Source organism: Stegostoma tigrinum, chromosome 8, assembly GCF_030684315.1.
Source record: "Stegostoma tigrinum isolate sSteTig4 chromosome 8, sSteTig4.hap1, whole genome shotgun sequence".
Lineage (NCBI taxonomy): Eukaryota > Metazoa > Chordata > Chondrichthyes > Orectolobiformes > Stegostomatidae > Stegostoma > Stegostoma tigrinum.
This window is the reverse complement of record NC_081361.1, coordinates 10927389-10948108: the sequence shown is the minus strand read 5'-3', so window position 1 is coordinate 10948108 and position 20720 is coordinate 10927389. Positions and strand designations below refer to the sequence as shown.

General features: G+C 46.2%; 1 protein-coding gene across 2 annotated transcripts in view; it reads right to left on the bottom strand.

Annotated features, from left to right (window-relative positions):
- LOC125456541 (neurogenic locus notch homolog protein 2-like) overlaps positions 1-20720 on the bottom strand; it is a 166649-nt gene that overhangs the window by 35197 nt on the left and 110732 nt on the right. For both annotated transcript variants that reach the window (XM_059647728.1, XM_048539747.2), the window contains exons 15-23: positions 20410-20523; positions 17292-17411; positions 16117-16269; positions 15047-15275; positions 9257-9458; positions 7545-7698; positions 7047-7231; positions 1389-1521; positions 265-522 (exon numbers count right to left, since the gene is read on the bottom strand). In XM_059647728.1, coding sequence (XP_059503711.1) covers positions 265-522; positions 1389-1521; positions 7047-7231; positions 7545-7698; positions 9257-9458; positions 15047-15275; positions 16117-16269; positions 17292-17411; positions 20410-20523 — 1548 coding nt within the window. The remainder of the gene's footprint in view (positions 1-264; positions 523-1388; positions 1522-7046; positions 7232-7544; positions 7699-9256; positions 9459-15046; positions 15276-16116; positions 16270-17291; positions 17412-20409; positions 20524-20720) is intronic.

The window sequence follows — 20720 nt, the reverse complement described above, 5'->3', positions numbered from 1 at the left end:
GACTTTGTTTGAATTAAAATTTTACCAGCTTGTCATGATGGGATTCGAGCTCGTGTCCTCACAGCAACAGCCCGAGGGTCTAAATTACTACTCCAGCGAGAATACCATCATGCCATGCTTTCTGCGATTGACCGGCCCAACACAGCCCCGCGCTTCAAAAACCCAAGGAGTGGTCACTTGAAAGGCATGCCTGGAGACGCACTGGTGAGCAAACTGAGAACACTCGGCAAGGACGAAAACCAGAAGGATTGCTTTGTGACTCACCTGTGAAACCAGGTCGGCATTTGCACAGGTAATCGTTGGTTAACTGCACACAGTCAAGGCTGCCCTTGCGATCACATGGGTTGGACAGACACTCGTTAACATCCCCTTCACAGCGCTCTCCAATGAAGCCCGGCGGGCAGATGCAGCTGTAGCCACCAACTTTATCAACGCATTGCCCACCATTGAGACACTTGTGCTCCCCAGTGTATGGATCAATATTGGGTTCACAATCATCGTTGTTTATTTCGCACAGAATGCCTGCAAACACGGAGCACATCGTTTTGGAAATAAATAAATACCGCTGTTTTTATATTTTCTGTGCTTGCCTTCTCACCCCTTTCTGACTTAACCCTATTCCCTTGTTCAAAGTCCACAACTTTATCAGCTGAAGGTTTTGACCAGTCAGGTTTCGTGTGTCCGCTGTAATTTCTTTTTGCAAATAAAAGGCTGTGTTGCCTCAAGTTTCGAGGTCTGCAAGAGCCCTTCACCTAGGGTGCCCTGCTAGCTCCAGAGAATATGGTGAAACACCAAACCAATTAACTTTATTCTTCAGGTGTGAATTAGACCCATTGTTCCTATACTCTGGCTTTGACCTGCTCATCAATTCCTTGTCTAGGTATACCAGCTTCTTTCAATTCCAGTTGATCAGTCTCTGTTTGGAACCAAATAGAATGCCTTCCAAGTAACATCTGTGAATGCCTCTCATATTATTTTCGTTGTATTCCTCTCGATATTCAACCAGGTTCATCAGACATTACGCACACTTTACAAATTCACATGATGATCTCTGAGTGGATTATATTTGTCTAGTTGCTGACAGTCCCTCTGTGCACCTACAATGTTTATCTACACATCCATAATCAACCATTGCCCACGAGGGTCCAAAGACACCTCTCTCTATTCAGTATAATTCCTTTCTTTACTTTGACCATTCCTTTCCCTACGTGCATCACCTCGAGGCCTGGACCAAGGTTTGATCCTCAACAATTGTCATGTGCCACTCATCGCAGACAGCTGTCTAGGAGCTCAGTCGTCTGTGGTGTTATTTCCTCTGTAAAGAACTGTAGTTCGTCTGCCTGAGTATGTTTGGTACAAGATCTAAAAATTAAGGGAAATTTCATTACCTCCAGTTCCGGGTGGACAGGAACATTTGTAATCATTCACCAGGTCGATACATGTTCCTCCGTTCTGACAGTGATAGAGTTTGCACTCATTTACCTCATATTCACAGTTGACACCTTGGTACCCTGGAACACACTGGAGACCGAGGGTTGTGATCATTGGTGTGGTCAGAAAATTATGCACGTTAATAAAATAAAGACAGCAGCAGTATTGCTTTTGGACATCAGTGCCTGGAAGGACAGCTCTCATCTTCCAGAAGTCAAGCATACCGCATGATACCTGTGCCAACTTCATAATAATCAGTTTTATTGAGATTGTTTGATGGAAATACATTAAGTAGGATAGTAGAGACAGTTACCCTGCTGTGGTCTGAAATAGCGCAATGGGACATTTGAATCTACCTGAACGCAGATGGCATTTAGTTTAGCACCTTATCCGAAAGACAGTACCTCCCTCAGTACCTCACTAGAATGTCAACCATAATCATGTACTCAAGACTTGAGAGGTGCACTTGGAACCTCAGATTCTGACTGTGCTGTGACTGACATAATGGAAAGTTAGTCAAGATACAAAGACGGGGGGTACAGGAGAAGAGATAGAAACATACTGCACCCTCTGCAAAACTGGATGTAAAGCTTCACCCTCAAAACACTGCCTCTCAGGCAATCCCTAACCAAGTTCTTTGTCCCAGGCTGTGTGGGTACCAAGGAGCTTGGGAGATCCCCATACTAAGTTCAGACCGACATTCAAACAGTTAGCATCTGTCTAAAATGACTGATTCTAACTGCTGTGATTTTGGATTACAGCACCACTGACTCAATGAAATGAAGAGCAGCTCCTTCCAAATCTTCATCTGCAGGTAAGGTATATGGAGACAAAGCAACAAAGTGACTAATTGCAAATTGGGCCAAATGAGGGCTTGACTCACTTTGGCTCAGGGAACACTATCAATGTCACTTGTAGAGCGCAAAGTCTAACTCCATTATTGGGGTGGACTGCCAGCCATACCTCAGATTAACAGGCCACTTTCTAGTATCGATATTGAGGTCCCGTCAAGTGAAACCTTTGTGGCATATCTGTTAGATTATAACCAAGTTGTGAATAATGATTCAAATCAATGTGTTAACTTGCTGATCTTACAGGAACCTGATTACTGCTCTACACCCCCACCGCCAATCACTGTTATGAACTTGGGTTTGAAATAACATGACAATGGTTCCCTAAGCCTATATGGTGCAACACGCAAACAATGATGCTTGAATTGATACAACAATCATCAGTGGAGAAAGGGATACCCAAGTTAATCTTTACCTGACGACTGAAATTTCTGAATTTCTAGGAGTGAAGCCTTGTCAATTTTTCAATTTTCAAACCCAGTGCAAGAATGAGAGCACCCTCGTAAGTTCAATGCGACTTGAGATTGCAAATTCAGATGCATGGAGCTTTTATGCCAAGTCCTCCCATGTCCAAAAATAGGTAAATAGTCCCTTCTTTCAAGCCCCCCCAGCCCACAATGTCAATATTTTTAAATCTAATAAATGAAATATTGAATAAACTAAACATTTCTTAATGCTGAGATAATGGGAACTGCAGATGCTGGAGATTCCAAGATAATAAAATGTGAGGCTGGATGAACACAGCAGGCCAAGCAGCATCTCAGGAGCACAAAAGCTGACGTTTCGGGCCTAGACCCTTCATCAGAGAGGGGGATGGGGGGAGTGAACTGGAATAAATAGGGAGAGAGGGGGAGGCGGACCGAAGATGGAGAGTAAAGAAGATAGGTGGAGAGAGTGTGGGTGGGGAGGTAGGGAGGGGATAGGTCAGTCCAGGGAAGACGGACAGGTCAAGGAGGTGGGATGAGGTTAGTAGGTAGCTGGGGGTGCGGCTTGGGGTGGGAGGAAGGGATGGGTGAGAGGAAGAACCGGTTAGGGAGGCAGAGACAGGTTGGACTGGTTTTGGGATGCAGTGGCTGGGGGGGAAGAGCTGGGCTGGTTGGGTGGTGCAGTGGGGGGAGGGGATGAACTGGGCTGGTTTAGGGATGCAGTAGGGGAAGGGGAGATTTTGAAACTGGTGAAGTCCACATTGATACCATATGGCTGCAGGGTTCCCAGGCGGAATATGAGTTGCTGTTCCTGCAACCTTCGGGTGGCATCATTGTGGCAGTGCAGGAGGCCCATGATGGACATGTCATCAAGAGAATGGGAGGGGGAGTGGAAATGGTTTGCGACTGGGAGGTGCAATTGTTTGTTGCGAACTGAGCGGAGGTGTTCTGCAAAGCGGTCCCCAAGCCTCCGCTCGGTTTCCCCAATGTAGAGGAAGCCGCACCGGGTACAGTGGATGCAGTATACCACATTGGCAGATGTGCAGGTGAACCTCTGCTTAATGTGGAATGTCATCTTGGGGCCTGGGATGGGGGTGAGGGAGGAGGTGTGGGGACAAGTGTAGCATTTCCTGCGGTTGCAGGGGAAGGTGCCGGGTGTGGTGGGGTTGGAGGGCAGTGTGGAGCGAACAAGGGAGTCACGGAGAGAGTGGTCTCTCCGGAAAGCAGACAGGGGAGGGGATGGAAAAATGTCTTGGGTGGTGGGGTGACTTCCGCCATTTACAATCCGACCCCACCACCCCAGACATTTTTCCATCCCCTCCCATGTCTGCTTTCCGAAAAATGTCTTGGGTGGTGGGGTGACTTCCGCCATTTACAATCCGACCCCACCACCCCAGACATTTTTCCATCCCCTCCCATGTCTGCGTTCCGAAAAATGTCTTGGGTGGTGGGGTGACTTCCGCCATTTACAATCCGACCCCACCACCCCAGACATTTTTCCATCCCCTCCCATGTCTGCTTTCCGGAGAGACCACTCTCTCCGTGACTCCCTTGTTCGCTCCACACTGCCCTCCAACCCCACCACACCCGGCACCTTCCCCTGCAACCGCAGGAAATGCTACACTTGTCCCCACACCTCCTCCCTCACCCCCATCCCAGGCCCCAAGATGACATTCCACATTAAGCAGAGGTTCACCTGCACATCTGCCAATGTGGTATACTGCATCCACTGTACCCGGTGCGGCTTCCTCTACATTGGGGAAACCGAGCGGAGGCTTGGGGACCGCTTTGCAGAACACCTCCGCTCAGTTCGCAACAAACAACTGCACCTCCCAGTCGCAAACCATTTCCACTCCCCCTCCCATTCTCTTGATGACATGTCCATCATGGGCCTCCTGCACTGCCACAATGATGCCACCCGAAGGTTGCAGGAACAGCAACTCATATTCCGCCTGGGAACCCTGCAGCCATATGGTATCAATGTGGACTTCACCAGTTTCAAAATCTCCCCTTCCCCTACTGCATCCCTAAACCAGCCCAGTTCATCCCCTCCCCCCACTGCACCACCCAACCAGCCCAGCTCTTCCCCCCCAGCCACTGCATCCCAAAACCAGTCCAACCTGTCTCTGCCTCCCTAACCGGTTCTTCCTCTCACCCATCCCTTCCTCCCACCCCAAGCCGCACCCCCAGCTACCTACTAACCTCATCCCACCTCCTTGACCTGTCCGTCTTCCCTGGACTGACCTATCCCCTCCCTACCTCCCCACCCACACTCTCTCCACCTATCTTCTTTACTCTCCATCTTCGGTCCGCCTCCCCCTCTCTCCCTATTTATTCCAGTTCACTCCCCCCATCCCCCTCTCTGATGAAGGGTCTAGGCCCGAAACGTCAGCTTTTGTGCTCCTGAGATGCTGCTTGGCCTGCTGTGTTCATCCAGCCTCACATTTTATTTTCTTAATGCTACTACGTTTTTCTAGTGTTTTGCTGCTGAGGTGTTTGCAGAAGTCTCAGGGAGATCAGTCTCTAATTTCTAGAGCGTACAGTACAATCCTGGAAAGGCGGCCACATCCAAGATCAGACACTTTCAATCCAGACAGGAACAGGGGAAAGATAAAATTCTGCTGGAAACTTAAACTTTGCGTAAGGCACTGCACTTATCAAATCAAGTCAGGAGGGGGAGCTCCTGGTCAGCTTTGTAAATGAAAGCCACTGATTTAACTTCAGGCTTCTTGATTTGTGACCATGATCTTATTCCCGTTCTGACAGGTCCTTGGTATATTTTTCAACTCTGCTCTCCATGCAGAAACACAATACCACCTTTCTGAAAATGTGGGTGAAATGCAGCTCACCCACACCTGTGCTTTTACATGCTGAAAGTACAGGTCCACAACAAGCAGTCAAGGCACTGCACTGCCACTTAAATCTGTCGACTAAAAATTCAATAGCCAAGCTTCTTAACGCAAACCGAAAGACACCGCTTCAGAAAACCACAAACCAAGAAACCTGGGTCCACATCACGACATGAACTCATCTCAATAATACAAACTGGCAGCTGGCAATTAACATACACCGAAGAAATAAAAGAAAAATTCATGCCATCTGCGGTTCTTTAAAATCACACCAAGCTCTGCCCCAAGTCAGGGACAAATGCTGAAGAGGTGGTTTCATCAACATCTGACGATTAGGTGGACTACTGAAAACCACAGATGAGCAAGGTGAAGACACAGCACACGCCTCTTCTGTCACCACCTCATAACAGAATTGATGTTGGTGTTTGCCCTTCGCACCAGCAGCTGTTTGCCCTACCTCAGTGGCACTGATCTTATCCAAAAGTTAGAAACTGTGGTTACAAACCCCATTCCAGAGACAAAATCACAGTCTCAGCTGCCACTTCAGTACGGACAGAATGCTACATTGTCAGCAGCACCTTCTTTCAAATGAGGCCTAAGGTTGTATCAGTCCTCATGTGTCATAAATAGTCCCTTGACATGATTCTGAATAGCTGAGAGGGCTCTCTCTGGCATTCTGGCTAATATTTATCCACTACCCAACATCTCCAAAGCACATTATCCATCATTTTCATACTGATATTTGTGGGAGCTTGCTGTGTGCAAATTGATGACCACATTCTCTGTATTATAGCAGAAGCGCACTTCAGAAAATATTTGACTGCTTGGAGAACACCGTGTGACACCCTGAAACATGAAAGGTGCTCAACAACTGCAAGCTTTCCTAGTCCTCTGATGCTGCTTGGCCTGCTGTATTCATCCAGGTCTACACCTTGTTATCTCAAATAACTGCAATCTGTTCCCTCCTTTAGTCCTGCTCTGCTGTTCCTTCTGTACCAAACCCTCTTTTGCTTTACCTACGTATGTAAATGTATGAACAGAAGTAAGCCATATAGCATGTAGAAACTATTTGTAAACTTTGACACCTTCTTTGCTCCATTTACCTAGTCTGGTCATGCATTCTTGAAACTTTGCACGTGTGTGCATCTAACAGATAAGTTCCCTTTGCTCTGTCCCAGATTTCTCAGGCTTAACAAAAAAATCCTTTGTACCAGAGCCCCTTGAAATATCACAGAATGGCTGGGGATACGGTGAGATGGGGTGCAAACCAGGGAATGAGCGAGCTAGTGTGAGACAGCATGTGAGTACAACAGAGAGTGAGCCAGCATGACAGCAAATAATCACAAGAGACAATGTAAGTGACAGAGTGAAAAAGAGAGCGTGAGAGATAAAGAATATGACTTGAGAAAGAGTACAGGTAAGAGTGTATGAGTGACAAAGTGAGTGCAAGTGAGAGAGAGCGAGAGCGAGAGCACTCGAGATGAGCTCACCTCACAGGCATAGCTTCCCAGGTAGTCTCTGCAGGTGGCTCCATTGCGGCAGGGGTTTGAGGCGCAGTCATCCACATCCAGCTGGCAATAGCTGCCAGTATACCCAGCCATGCACTGGCACCGGTGACTGTTGCCGGTATTGATGCATATCCCAGAATGCTGACACAGTTGCTCAACAGTCAAGTCTGGAAAGGAAGAGGTTAATAGAATACTAACAAGTAAAAATGCTTTACACATCTACATCTCAGTCAGCACTAATGGCTTTGAAAACAAATGAACCCAAGGTCGAGCTATATTCTCTGCTTCCTCCCAGTGAAATTCCTCTGGCAAAAAACAAAAAAAGCAAATAAATCTGAGTTAGAGACAGACCATCTGCTAGGTCTTAAGCCTCTCTCTTGGCACAAAACACCTGTGGTTACAACAGTGCCTTCTTCAAACATTATGACTAGTGAGTGCCATTCTATATGCAACATTTGCCGAAATCAGGGCTTGGCTTACCTCTCTGACGAGCAGCCACCTCACAGGATACATCCGGCACATCACAGTACAGCCCTGTCCATCCGCTCTGGCATTCACAACGGTACGTGGCGCCTTGCTGCACACATTTGCCTCTGTTTTTACAGGGTGACCAGTTACACAGATTCACCAAGTTCTGAGGTGAGCGGAAGAAACAAGGAACACCATTAGTTTTTACAGTAACGCCCAATTGCTTGCAGGGCCACAGCACTTACAATTCTTAATTTTTCAACAATCATGTTACTGGGCTTGCAGCACACAGGCCTGTTGGGAGGTCAAAAGAACTGCGGATGCTGCAAATCAGGAGCAAAAACAAAGTTTCTGGAAAAGCTCAGCAGGTCTGGCAGCATCCGTGGAGGAGAAAACAGAGTTAATGCTTTGGATCCGGTGACCCTTCCTCAGAATGGTTATCGAACTTCTGAGGAAGGGTCACCGGACCTGAAACGCTAACTCTGTTTCCTCCTCCACGGATGCTGCTAGCCCTGCTGAGCTTTTCCAGAAACTTTGTTTTTGCTCCTGATTTGCAGCATCCGCAGTTCTTTTGGTTTTTACTTCAGGATCAGGGTTCAGTTTAAAGAAATCCACAATTAGAACGCCAATATCATTGAAAAAAAAAAGCACCCCAAAGCGGTTCAATCGCTGATAAAAATTCAGCTCATTCTGGAATTAAAACTCTTCGTGAACATCTCCAGTTACGGTCAAGTTTTCCCTGCCCTCTTAAGAAGCCAAGCAAGCCACTCAGATGTGTCAAGTGGAGGCTCATCACAGCCACGTGGGATAGCCAATAAATGACAGTGACACCCGTGCCCTGCAAATAAATCCAAGAAAAACTAAACAAGGGTATTCGGCCCTTTGCTATAATAAGGACTTACAATTGGCTGCATGTGGATTGTCGGGGGGGGGGTCATGGACACTGATTGAGATTTCAGTTGAACATACCCAAAGAGACACTAAGGGGATCTTATGATGCAGTGATGGTGTCCCTACCTCTGGGCTGAAAAGTCTGGGCTCAAGTCCCATTTGCCCTGGAGAGGTGCCTTAGCACGTCTAAATAAGTTGATTAAAAAACAATTTAAAAATAAATATTGGGGAGTTTTAAAGAAGGTATGGGTTTAAGTTCAGCCCCAACATGTGATGACCACCTCATGGTCTAAACGTGTCGATAAAAAAAAATAAACTAATTAAGACACTCTTTATTGAAACAGTTGTGGTTGAATTAGGTGTCTGCAGGCAATGTTTAAATCTGTAAATAAACGGGAAAAAACTCAGGTGAAAATAGGCTCCAGTATCATCCTTTGCCATGTGGCTTTCTCGGATAAACACTTGCAATGAAACCTATTAATTAATCATCCCTCTCATTAATTCAATGCTAGACTCATTGAACACAGAAGGCACCACTAACAGTAATGGCGTCACAGCCACAAAAGCAAGACCTTGCTGAGTATAAATTGGTTGCCATATTTTGGGTCTCCATTTCACAAAGGAGCTTCATTGGTTGCAAAAGGCTTTGGAATGTTAGACGGTGGTGGGTGTGAAAGAAGCTGCATAAATGGAAACCCCTTCATTCTTCATAACTATCATATCAGATTTTACATCAGCCCTGGGGCAACCTCTTGGCAACAAAACAGACAGTGCCAACCTTTGAATTTGCAGGCAGAACATCCCTGCTGCACAGCTCCGCTGGGAACCCTTACCTGGCAGTTGTTACCAGAGTAGCCGGAAGGGCAGGTGCACCGGTAACCCCCCAGCCCGTCGACACAGGTGGCCCCATTCTGACATGGATTGGAGTCACACTCATTGATATCGAACTGGCAGTTGGAACCAGTGAAGCCAGGTTGGCAGCGGCAGGTATACGAGTTGATGCCGTCGATACAGGTTCCGTCATTGAAGCAGGAGCTGACAGGAGAAAGAAGCAACCCACTCAAATCTGTTGACAAAGCAGCACACCTCCTGGGCACGTTGTGGGCAAAGGAGTTAAGAATCTGCTCCAAGGGCCCTGCCCCATTACTTGCTTGGTCATGTTTTTTTTTCGAAAAGGACTACATCTAATTACTGAGATAGTAGGAACTGCTGATGCTGGAGAATCTGTGACAACAAGGTGTAGAGCTGGAGGATCACAGCAGGCCAAGCAGCATCATAGGAGCAGTAAAGCTGACGTATAGGGTCTTGACCCAAAACGTCAGCTTTCCTGCTCCTATGATGTCTAATTACTGATTTGTTTTTATCTTTCTGAACTGATGTGTCTACACTGGTGATTTATAAGGTTTCTGCAATGCGGTCTGTTTCTCCTCCAAACTACCCAATCAGTGGGTTCAAGGGAACTGGTAAGGGAGATGCTGGTGTCGTGGTGCTCTGGTACTCTGGGTTCAAATCTCACCACGGTGGGAAGTGGAATTTGAATTCAATTCATAAATCCAGAATTGAAATCTAGTCCCAGTAATGGTGCCCATGAAACTAAGACCCATCCAGGGTGCGCACAAAGAAAAAGACCCTGAGCTTCCAGTTGCTTGTCACTTCAACACACCACTCTGTTCGCTGGCCAACATCTGTCTCGGGCTTGCTGCAGTGCTCCAGCAAAGCTCAGTGCAAGCTGGAAGAACTGCGCCTCACTTTCCACTTGGGCACTGCGCAGCATTCTGGACTCAATATCCACTTCAATAACTTTAGGGCTGGAGCTCTCCCACGTCCTTACCCAAACCCCGCCACACCAGATCTTGTTATCACATACTGAAAATAACAAATGCTGCGTATCACAGTGGATCAGATAGCATCCATGGACAAAGAGCAAGCTAATATCTCAAGCCTAGGTCAAGTCATCTAGACTTGAAATGTTAGCTTGCTCTCTTTCCACAGATGCTGTCTAACCTGCTGTGATTCCAGCATTTGTTGTTTCTGTACTGATTCTAGCACGTGCAGTAATTTGTTCTTACTTTATTGTCACACAGTCCGCTATTACACACAACCTCATGCTAACCACTAACAGTGTCTGTTAATAGTTATTCACCCTCCTAGCCAGATCATTATCCATTTTATTGTCTGTCCAACTGGGCTTTTCTCTCTTTGGGCTCTATCCCCCACGTATCATTTATTCCTAATTCCCTACCTCCACACTATCTTCTGTATAAAACAAAATCGTTTCCCTAGCTGCCATCAGTCCTGAAGTAGGGTCACTGGACCTGAAATGTTAACGCTGATTACTGTCCACAGATGCTGCCTGATCTTTGTTCTTTGCAGAACACCTCCGCTCAGTTCGCAACAAACAACTGCACCTCCCAGTCGCAAACCATTTCCACTCCCCCTCCCATTCTCTAGATGACATGTCCATCATGGGCCTCCTGCACTGCCACAATGATGCCACCCGAAGGTTGCAGGAACAGCAACTCATATTCCACCTGGGAACCCTGCAGCCATATGGTATCAATGTGGACTTCACCAGTTTCAAAATCTCCCCTTCCCCTACTGCATCCCTAAACCAGCCCAGTTCATCCCCTCCCCCCACTGCACCACACAACCAGCCCAGCTCTTCCCCCCCACCCACTGCATCCCAAAACCAGTCCAACCTGTCTCTGCCTCCCTAACCGGTTCTTCCTCTCACCGATCCCTTCCTCCCACCCCAAGCCGCACCCCCAGCTACCTACTAACCTCATCCCACCTCCTTGACCTGTCCGTCTTCCCTGGACCGACCTATCCCCTCCCTACCTCCCCACCTACACTCTCTCCACCTATCTTCTTTACTCTCCATCTTCGGTCCGCCTCCCCCTCTCTCCCTATTTATTCCAGTTCCCTCTCCCCATCCCCCTCTCTGATGAAGGGTCTAGGCCCGAAACGTCAGCTTTTGTGCTCCTGAGATGCTGCTTGGCCTGCTGTGTTCATCCAGCCTCACATTTTATTATCTTGGAATTCTCCAGCATCTGCAGTTCCCATTATCTCTGCTGCCTGATCTGCTTCGCTTTTCCAGCAATTTCGGTCTTTGTTTCAGGTTTAGTAATGTTGTTTAATGGATGGAAATCTGCCATCCTTACCTGAACCGCGTGCACTTGACCTCAAACTGCCTTCTGAGATGGCCGAGCAAGCCACTCTGTTTCAGGGCAAATTAGAAAGGCAAACTAGTGTTACCCTTGCCAACGGTGCCCATGACAGAGATAACAGCAGATGCTGGAGAATCTGAGATAACAAAGTGTGGAGCTGGATGAACACAGCAGGTTTGTGCTTCTAAGTTGCTGCTTGGCCTGCTGTGTTCATCCAGCTCCACACTTTGTTATCTCAGATTCTCCAGCATCTGCTGTTCCCATTATCTCTGTGCACATGACTAAGTCTTTTTTCCAAGTATATCCTTTAAACACAGCATATCCATGACTAATGTGACATCACACCAGCAATGACAGAAGACGCCCAGCTAGATCTTAAGCACATGGCATGTTTAAATTTTCTCCCAGATGCCCTAGTATCACAGTAAGCACCAGCCAAGTCAGCTAGTGAATAAGAATAAAGAGCAGGGTGTCACACACTAAAATTGGAGGAAATTCATGAGGCCTCAATGACCCCAGAGAATATGAGCTTTCCAGTTCAGGCTGTGGGCTGGGGTAGGTTGGAGTGAAGGAGTCTCAACCACTGCTGTATAAAATGAGACTCGGGTAGGTCTTTATCCCAGGGTAGGGGATTCCAAAGGTAGAGGGCATAGGTTTAAGGTGAGAGGGTAAAGATTTAAAAAGGGAATTAAGGGGCAACATTTTCACAAAGAGGCAGGTTGCATGTATGGAATGAGCTGCCAGAGGAAGTGGTGGAGGCTGGTATAGTTAACATTTAAAAGGCATCTGGATGGGTACATGAATAGAAAAGAGTTGGAGGGATATGGGCCAAATGCCAGCAAATGGGACTGGATTTAAGTAGGAACATCTGGTCAGCATGGACGAGTTGGACCAAAGAGTCTGTTTCTGTGCTGTACAACTCTACGAGGCAAGAACAAAAAAGGTGAACACTGCCTACTGTTGTTGACACGCGTCACTGAAGAGAACCATCTCTGTGTCGCACAAGGAGACAGAAACACTTGCTTTTTAACCATGCAAGTGTGCAGCTGAAAGGCACCAGTAATGAAACCCAAAATTCCCTGCGCAGGCACGGCTGATGGGATAGGTTGAAGACGCAATATTCCCCCTGCACCCCACTTACCAGCACCAGGACACACCCTTGATATTCCCCCGGGACCTTGCTGCCAGCACAGAAATGGTCAGAGAATGCACGCTGGGGTAAATGAACACAATAGAATTCTATTTCCCTCTTCATCAACTCCCCCACCCCGACCTCCTCTCCTAAGCAGCTTTGAGCTGTACTGCCTGCAGCAAGTCTCGGTTGATTTACAGCAACCTAATGGAAATTAATGATGAAAAGGAATGCAAGAACAATGTGTGAGAATCTTCTTCCCTCAGATACATCTGCCCCCACCCCCAGCTCCTAACCCAGCTTCTTCCTCCAACAGTGGCTCTTTAGCGTAGCTGTCTTCCTTTGCGTCTCACATGCCAAAGCCCTCCAGGTACACATGTACGGTGAAACCACCTCAGCTTTAGCTCATAATGTGAGGCCTGTCATTGCTGGGGAGAAAAAAAAACTCAAAAGACAATAAACCGCTTTGTGGAAAATGACACTCCTTGCAGGTGTTCCCTTTATTAGAGTTTCTTGTGTTTCATTTCACCCACAGTGCTTTATCCCTGCAATTTAACCCCTTACCACATCCAGCAAAGGTTCCTGGAAGCCAGAGCTTCCCAAACTGCAGGTCGCGGCCCCAGACTAGAATTTGGGGTTGCAAACTTCGAGCTGCAGTTAGTGCCTTACTGTCCTATCTCTCCAGAACCCCAGCCAAGGTCCCACAAAATCCTCAAGCATTGAAAGGGGTCTCGCCAGTGAGACACATGGCACGTGTCGTAATAGACCGATCACCGCTTCATGGAGAGCATGCTACAACACCATTTCTTGTTGCAGTCTTTGCAATTGCAAGAATTGTCCTTGCAATTTTCGTGGTCAGAACCTCAAAAAATAAATCACATGCACAACAACAGTAATACAAGGAATGTCAAACAACAAATGAAAAGATTTGGTCGGGCTTCCAAAGTGAATCGTCACTAGACTTTCATGAGGCAAAAGTACTGAGCGGTATGACGTGACATAGTTTCATCCTGATCCAACTGAATGATGGAGGCAGGTTCAAGGCACTGATGATCTCAGGAGTTTTGGAATCCAATTTATTAACTCACCACAAACCAAGGATCTGATCTCAGACCAAACTGTCTCATTGGAACAGCTGCTGTTCTATGCTGTGGAGCAATATCTCAAGGCAAGAAATCCATCTAGTTGAAATTGAAGAGACGGTTACAGAGGGGAAAAAGCAGTGATGGCCAGGAAGTAGTTGTTACTTGTATACTAATTCCTGTAGGTGATGCTCTGATGATCTTTTTCAGCGAATAGCAACAATAGGTCAGAAAGCCCCACAGCCCTTGTACATTGTCCCGCCCACCTCATGATTTAATGGGAGTCGATGGCATTGTATTTTTAAATCACTGGATTGTTAGTCCAGAGACCCAAATAGTGTTCTGGGGACCCCGGGTTTGAATCCTGCCACAGCAGATAGTGATATTTAAATTCATTAAAAATCTGAAATTTAAGAGGTTTCCGATGAAGATCTGTTTCATTAATGTCTGTAAGGGAAGGACACTCTTCTGGACTACATTCCATGAACAAATGAAAAAAAAACCTGGAAAACCAGACCAAAAATTTTGCTGAAGATTTTCCTGTATTTTTTGCTTTCACATGATTATCACCCAAGCTTGTGCAAAGCACCAAGTGTTTTTATGTAGCTGAGCTTAAGGAAAGTGACAGATTAGATTTCCTTCAACAATATTACCTCTTTTAAAAACAGAGAGCTGGGCTAAAGTGAGGTGTTTCAAATTGGGCTGCAATTTGGCTGATATTATGTAGCAAGCAAATTTCAAGGATTTTAAAAGAATAATTACTTGCATTGAACGTGACCCTGTCTTTCTCCTGCCTCTGTGTATTGGACATCACTCAGTGGGTAGCACAATCAACTCTGAGTCAGTTCAATCCCCACTCGAGACTTGAGGCCATGTCCTAGGCTACCATTCACAGCAATGCTGGGGGAGTGCTGCACTGTTGGTGGTGTTGTCTTGTAGGTGAGGCACTGATCCAAAGCCCAACCTGCCCTCACTTATGGCCATAAGGTATCTGGTGGAATTATATGAAGAGCCACAAAGGAGTTAATCCTGTGTCCTGGCCAACGTTTGTCCTCGCCCGATATACTTAAAAATGGCCATTAGCCCGGTAATGTCTCTGTGGGATTTTGCTGTGCGCGCATTAGCCGCTACAACGACGAATCCATTTTAAAAAAATACTTCATTGGCTGTAAGGTGCTTCGGGATACCACGAGGTGGTGACAGAAAGGTGTGATATAAATGCAAGTCCTTCCTTCATCTTACCTTTCTGTGCAGTCCGGCATGTTGTTTTCACAGTGAATCCCATTGAAGCCTTCTGGGCACTTGCATACATAGCTGTTGACATAATCAGAGCAGTTCCCGCCATTGAGACACGGGTCACTCAAGCACTCATTTATCTCCTGCTGGCATTTGCTACCGGTGAACCCCGACAGGCAGCCGCACGAGAATGTGTTGACACCATCAATGCAGGAACCTCCGTTCTGGCATGGATCTGCGAAATGATCACGTCACACTGGAATTAGAACGCAAGCTGGCCTGGCCTCCCCAAAAGCAAGGATTTACAGGAACACAAATAATTGAGCAACTCGCAGTTCAGTGGGCAGCACTCCTGCCTCAGAAGCAGACAAGTTTTGGTGCTTAAGCCCATCATAAAGATTTTAAGGACAAAATCCAGGCCCTAGGTTGACTGTTCAGTGAAACACTGAGGATGAGCAACACAGTCAGAGGCGCTACGCTGTGAATCAAACATCAAAACTGGGCACTGTCTGCCCTCCCCAGATGGATGTAAATGATCCAGCAGCACTATCGTTACGAACATTGGGGGTACTCTGGTCAATAATTTTCTTTCATCATTAAAACAGGTTAAACAAGGACAGCTGGCCAGATTGAATTCAAATCAGTAAATTCTAGAATTAAAAGCAAGCCTCGGTAATGGTGATCATGAAATGATCATGGGTTTTTATAAAAACCTATCTGGGTTATTCATGTCTTTTCAGCAAGGAAATCTGCTATCCTTACCCAGCTTGACTTACATGTATGCGACTCCAATGGCAATGTGGTTAATTCTTAACTGCCTTTAGCGATGGCCAAGCAAGCCATTCAGTTCAAGGACAATTAGGAAAGGGCAACAGAAAATTCTGGCCTTGTCAACAGTGCCTAAATCCCATGGAAGAATAAACAATGGCAGCTACATTTCACAAAGTCCTTTATTGGCAATAAAGCACTTTGGAACTTCCTGAGCTGGTGATAGAAACGCAAGTTCTTTCCTACAAACAGGAAGTGAGGAATCAGGTTTAGACTGCGTCTTTTCAATCTGTCTTTCAAGCACTTACTGGGGCTGCAATCGTCGACATTTGTCTCGCAGTTCACTCCAATGTAGCCAGGGAGGCACTGGCACTCGTAGCTCCCAGGGGTATTTTGACAAGAAGCACCATTTTTACATGGATCAGTAACACACTCATCAACATCCACTGAGCACCTCTGACCTACAAGGTAAGCAAGTATTAAACATATGCACTGCATTGTGTACGACTGTATGTGTGTGTTGTTTTAGTTTGCAGTGGATAGAGAATTAGGAGCTACAGCATGAAAAGCAGGCCCAATGGGCTGTACTGTTCATGTAGCACAAAGCTTTCCTCTTCTAACCCAATTTTCAACGGCCTCTATTACTTTATCCCTTACGTACTTACGATTCTCTTCAAAACACCTATTCCGTTTGCTTCAACTACTCCATGTGGTACTGAGCTGCACATTCAAAAATAACAACCGGATGCAAAACCCTCTCCTGGATTCCTGATGACTTTATGACTAAGCCCTTTATATCTATGGGTTTACAGCTCATTGTATCTCAACTCACTACAAGTGGAAACATTTTCTTTTTGCCCACCCATATAAAAACTTGTCATTATTTTAAAGACTTCTACAGGATTATGAGGGGTGCATGAATCGCTCCACTATTAATCACTGCCCACCACCCTGGTCTGTTGTTCACAATGGGATGGGGGAAAGTTTCTGTGTCTCAGTTTCATAAGCCGCCACCTGATGCACTGAGTTCAAATGTTATCAGGGTTAAGAAAAAGGCTAAATCACATGCTGAAATAGAATAGACTTCGCAGGCATGCCATTGATTTTTTTTGGGATGTGGGGGACATTACGGTTTGAGTTGATTGGATCAAATGGAGAGAAACCGGTTCACTAATTCAAGAACAAAGGCTCACGACGTTCAAACTACAGCTACACATTCTGGGTGCAAATTCAAAGCACTTTTTTCACAAGAAGGGCAGTAGGAAACTTGGAAAATTCTTTATCAAATGGCGTGGCTGGTCAACAGGAGCTTTAAAGACCTGGGACTGATAGAATTTTGTGGGTACTGGTACAAAGGGATATGGAGCAATGGCAGGAAAACAGAGTTTGGACAATAGGCCAGACAGTATTTAACTGAAAGAACAGGCCAGATGGGCTGACTGGCCTACTCCTTTTCACAATGTGCTGATGAGTAACACCTCACCTTGCCAATTCATCGTGCAGGTACACATGAAATTCTCATAGTCCTCAGTTTCATTGCATATACCTCCATTTTCACATGGCTGGGAGGAACACGGAGCAAGAACAAACTCACAATCCTTACCTGCAGGGAAGAGAAGGAAAGGAGGAGGAATCTATTAGAGTCAGGCCAGATCCAAACTGTACCAACATCATGAGTACTCTCTAAACAACCCTGCCTGTAAGGAAACCCTGTGCAAGATTATTGGGGCACTCCCTGGCTTTAGCTGCAATCATTCTCCTCGAAGCAAAGGGCAAAGGGCACTCAGTGGAGATTTATTGAAGCTTTTGAGACAATGAGTGATTTTAATAAAGTGAACAAGAAAGAATGTTTCCACTGACAATAGGGTCTGCAACCAGTGTTGCCACTATGGGCAAGAGTAGGAAGAGTGGCAAGAATTGAATAGGTTTTTGAAACAGAGCACCCATAGACACAATAACCCAAAATGACTTCCTAGTAATAATAACACCAAACTTGCAGTCCCAGTCACTTTGTGGCTGTCCTGGTAGCAATATGGGAGGGGATGAGGGGGAAAAAGTAGGTCACTGTGGATGATTCAGACCATTTAGACAAGCTATGAGAAAGTGTGAACAGTTTCGAGGGCTAAAATCTGCAACAGCCACGGTGGGCAGTGTAGGGGAAGTGTCCAAACACCAGCCTCATCAGAGCTACAAAACAAGGCACAAAACAAATCAGAAATATACACAACATAGCAGAAAGTTTGCAAACAGTCTGTGAGATAACTTGGCAGTAGTGTGCAGTGCAATGTTATGGTTTTAAAAAAACTCTAAATTGCACCTCCAGAATGCTTGGGAAAGACCTTGAGCTACCTTTCCCATCAGAGAAGTCAGACTGAAATAGTCACAAACAGACTTATCTGCTGTAACAATGGAAACACAATTGACAAATATTGTTTCAAGGTAGTTCGATTGCTGCTCCAAGGAGACTGGCAAGGATGGACAGCGAGCAGCGTTAACCAGGTGGCAGTGTGAACTAAAAATAAGAAGCAGACTTGATGGCCAGTGCTAACACTTTAAGAACAGTCACAAGATACCAAAGATCACAATCGTAAGAGTCTCAGCGTGGCTCAGTGGATAACACACTCACCTAAATTAGAGAATCACAGAATCCCTAAAGTGTGGTAGCAGCCCATTTGGCCCATTAAGTCCATTCCGTCCCTCTGAAGAACATCCCAACTAGACCCACCCCTCTACCCTATCCCAGAAAGCCTGCATTTTCCAGGCTAATCTACTTAGCCTGCACACCCCCGGATACTATGGGCAATTTAGCATGGCCAACCTATCTAACCTGCACATCTTTGGACTGTGGGAGGAAACTGGAGCACCCGGGTGAAACCCACAGACATGGTGAGAACATACAAGCTCCACACAAACAGTTGCCTGAGGGTGGAATTAAATCTGGGTCCCTGGCACTGTGAGCCAATTGAGTCCAGGTCATGGTATCAAACTTCACTTCAGAACTTTTTTATCATAGAATCCCTACAGCATGGAAACTGACTATTCAGCCCAACAAGTCCACACTGGCCCTCTGAAGAGAATCCCACCCAGACACATTCCCCTCGTGTCTCATGTCTACCCCAACTAACCTAAACATCCCTGGACACGATGGGAAATTTGTCACGGCCAATCCACGATAACCTGCGCATCTTTGGACTATGGAAGGCAACCGGAGCACCCGGAGGAAATCCGCGCAGACATGGGGAAAATATGCAAACTCCATACAGTCACCTGAGGCTGGAATCAAACCCAGGTCCCTGGCGCAGCAGCAGCACTAAACACTGTGCCACCATGCCTCATTTAAGCTGACACTTCTAGCTGCTGAGCCAGAGGAGCCATCACTTGAGCTGGCCTCTTGGATAGACATAAAATATCCCAAGGTGGGCAGCACAGTGGCTCAGTGGTTAACACTGCTGCCCCTCAGCACCAGGGACTTGGGTTTGATTCCACCTGTGGGTGACTGTGTGGAGTTTGCACATTCTCCCCATTTCTGCATGGGTATGGTCCGGTTTCCTCCCACAGTCCAAAGATGTGCAGGTTAGGTGCACTGGCCATGCTAAATTGCCTGTGGTGTCGTGGGGTGTGTAAATTAGGTGGCTTAGACACAGGAAATGCAGAGTTACAGGCATAGGGTAAGGGGATGGGTCTGGGTGGGATGCACTTCACAAGGGCAATGTGGACTTGTTGGGCCAAACAGCCTGTTTCCACACTGTAGGGTTTCTATGATATTGATCATGATTGTCAAAGAACAACTACAGTACGGAAGGAACGCAGCTAGTAACTCCACCTATTCCTCATAGACTTGCAACTTTGTCCAAATCGCATAATAGGATTAGGATCTGTTCATTAGCATACCATTCTTTGCAGGACAGCTGCAGTTTATTCACCAGCGATAGAAATACACAGAATATCCTGGATCCAATAAAAATGGAAGCCCTTTCCTGACCAATCATTGGGCAGAGCTGCAAGGCAGTAATACATGAGCTGGACATACAAAATCCCTTCGGCTGCACCTACAGACTGTGCTAAACCGGATGATCAAGAGCTGGTGGTGTGCGTGGGGGTTGACATGGGGCAAGGAGACAAAAAGAAAATCAGCACTTTTCTCACTTATCCTGGTATGTCTTATCCTGATATTAATCTTGCACTTGCTCCGAGAGAATTCACAGAACTGAATTTGGTTCACACACAATGAAACTAATAAAAAATGCACCAGGAGTTGGAGACTGTTTGATGTGGAAATTTGATACTTACGAGCCTGGCCTATTAATTAGGCAAGAACTCAAAAGGTTCTGTGGCACACACTTTGCTTCTGGCAGGAGGCAAGGCTGAATTCTGAAACAGATACTCATGCACACAAACCCAAAACAAACACACACCTCCATGAAACACTGATCTTTAATCCACAGCCTCAGTTCACAGTTCAGTCCCGACACTTGTGTTTCACTGCAGTCTCTTCAGCATAGCACAGGAGAAAGCAAAGCCAGCTCCCCACCTCAACCACAACAGGCCACCTCGGAAAATGCATCATTCCAGATTGTGCCCTTTTGGTTTTTAACTCTTACCAGTGTATGGGAGAGAGCAGACACAGTGATAGGAATTCACTCCATCAATGCAGACTCCTTTGTTCAGGCAGGGGTTTGATGCACATTCATTTATGTTGATTTGACAGTCGAAACCTCAGAATTCAGAAAAGAGGGGAAAGAAGGTTACTCCTTTAGTCAGTTTTGTTGCAGGTATTCAGCAACGTAATGGATGTTAACTTTTGGTAATGAAATTTTTGTCATTCAAGGCACCCGTACCAGGATATTACAACCAGGGCCTAGAATAGATAGGGTAGATACAGGCTAAAAAAAGGCCATATTCTGCCCCAGTA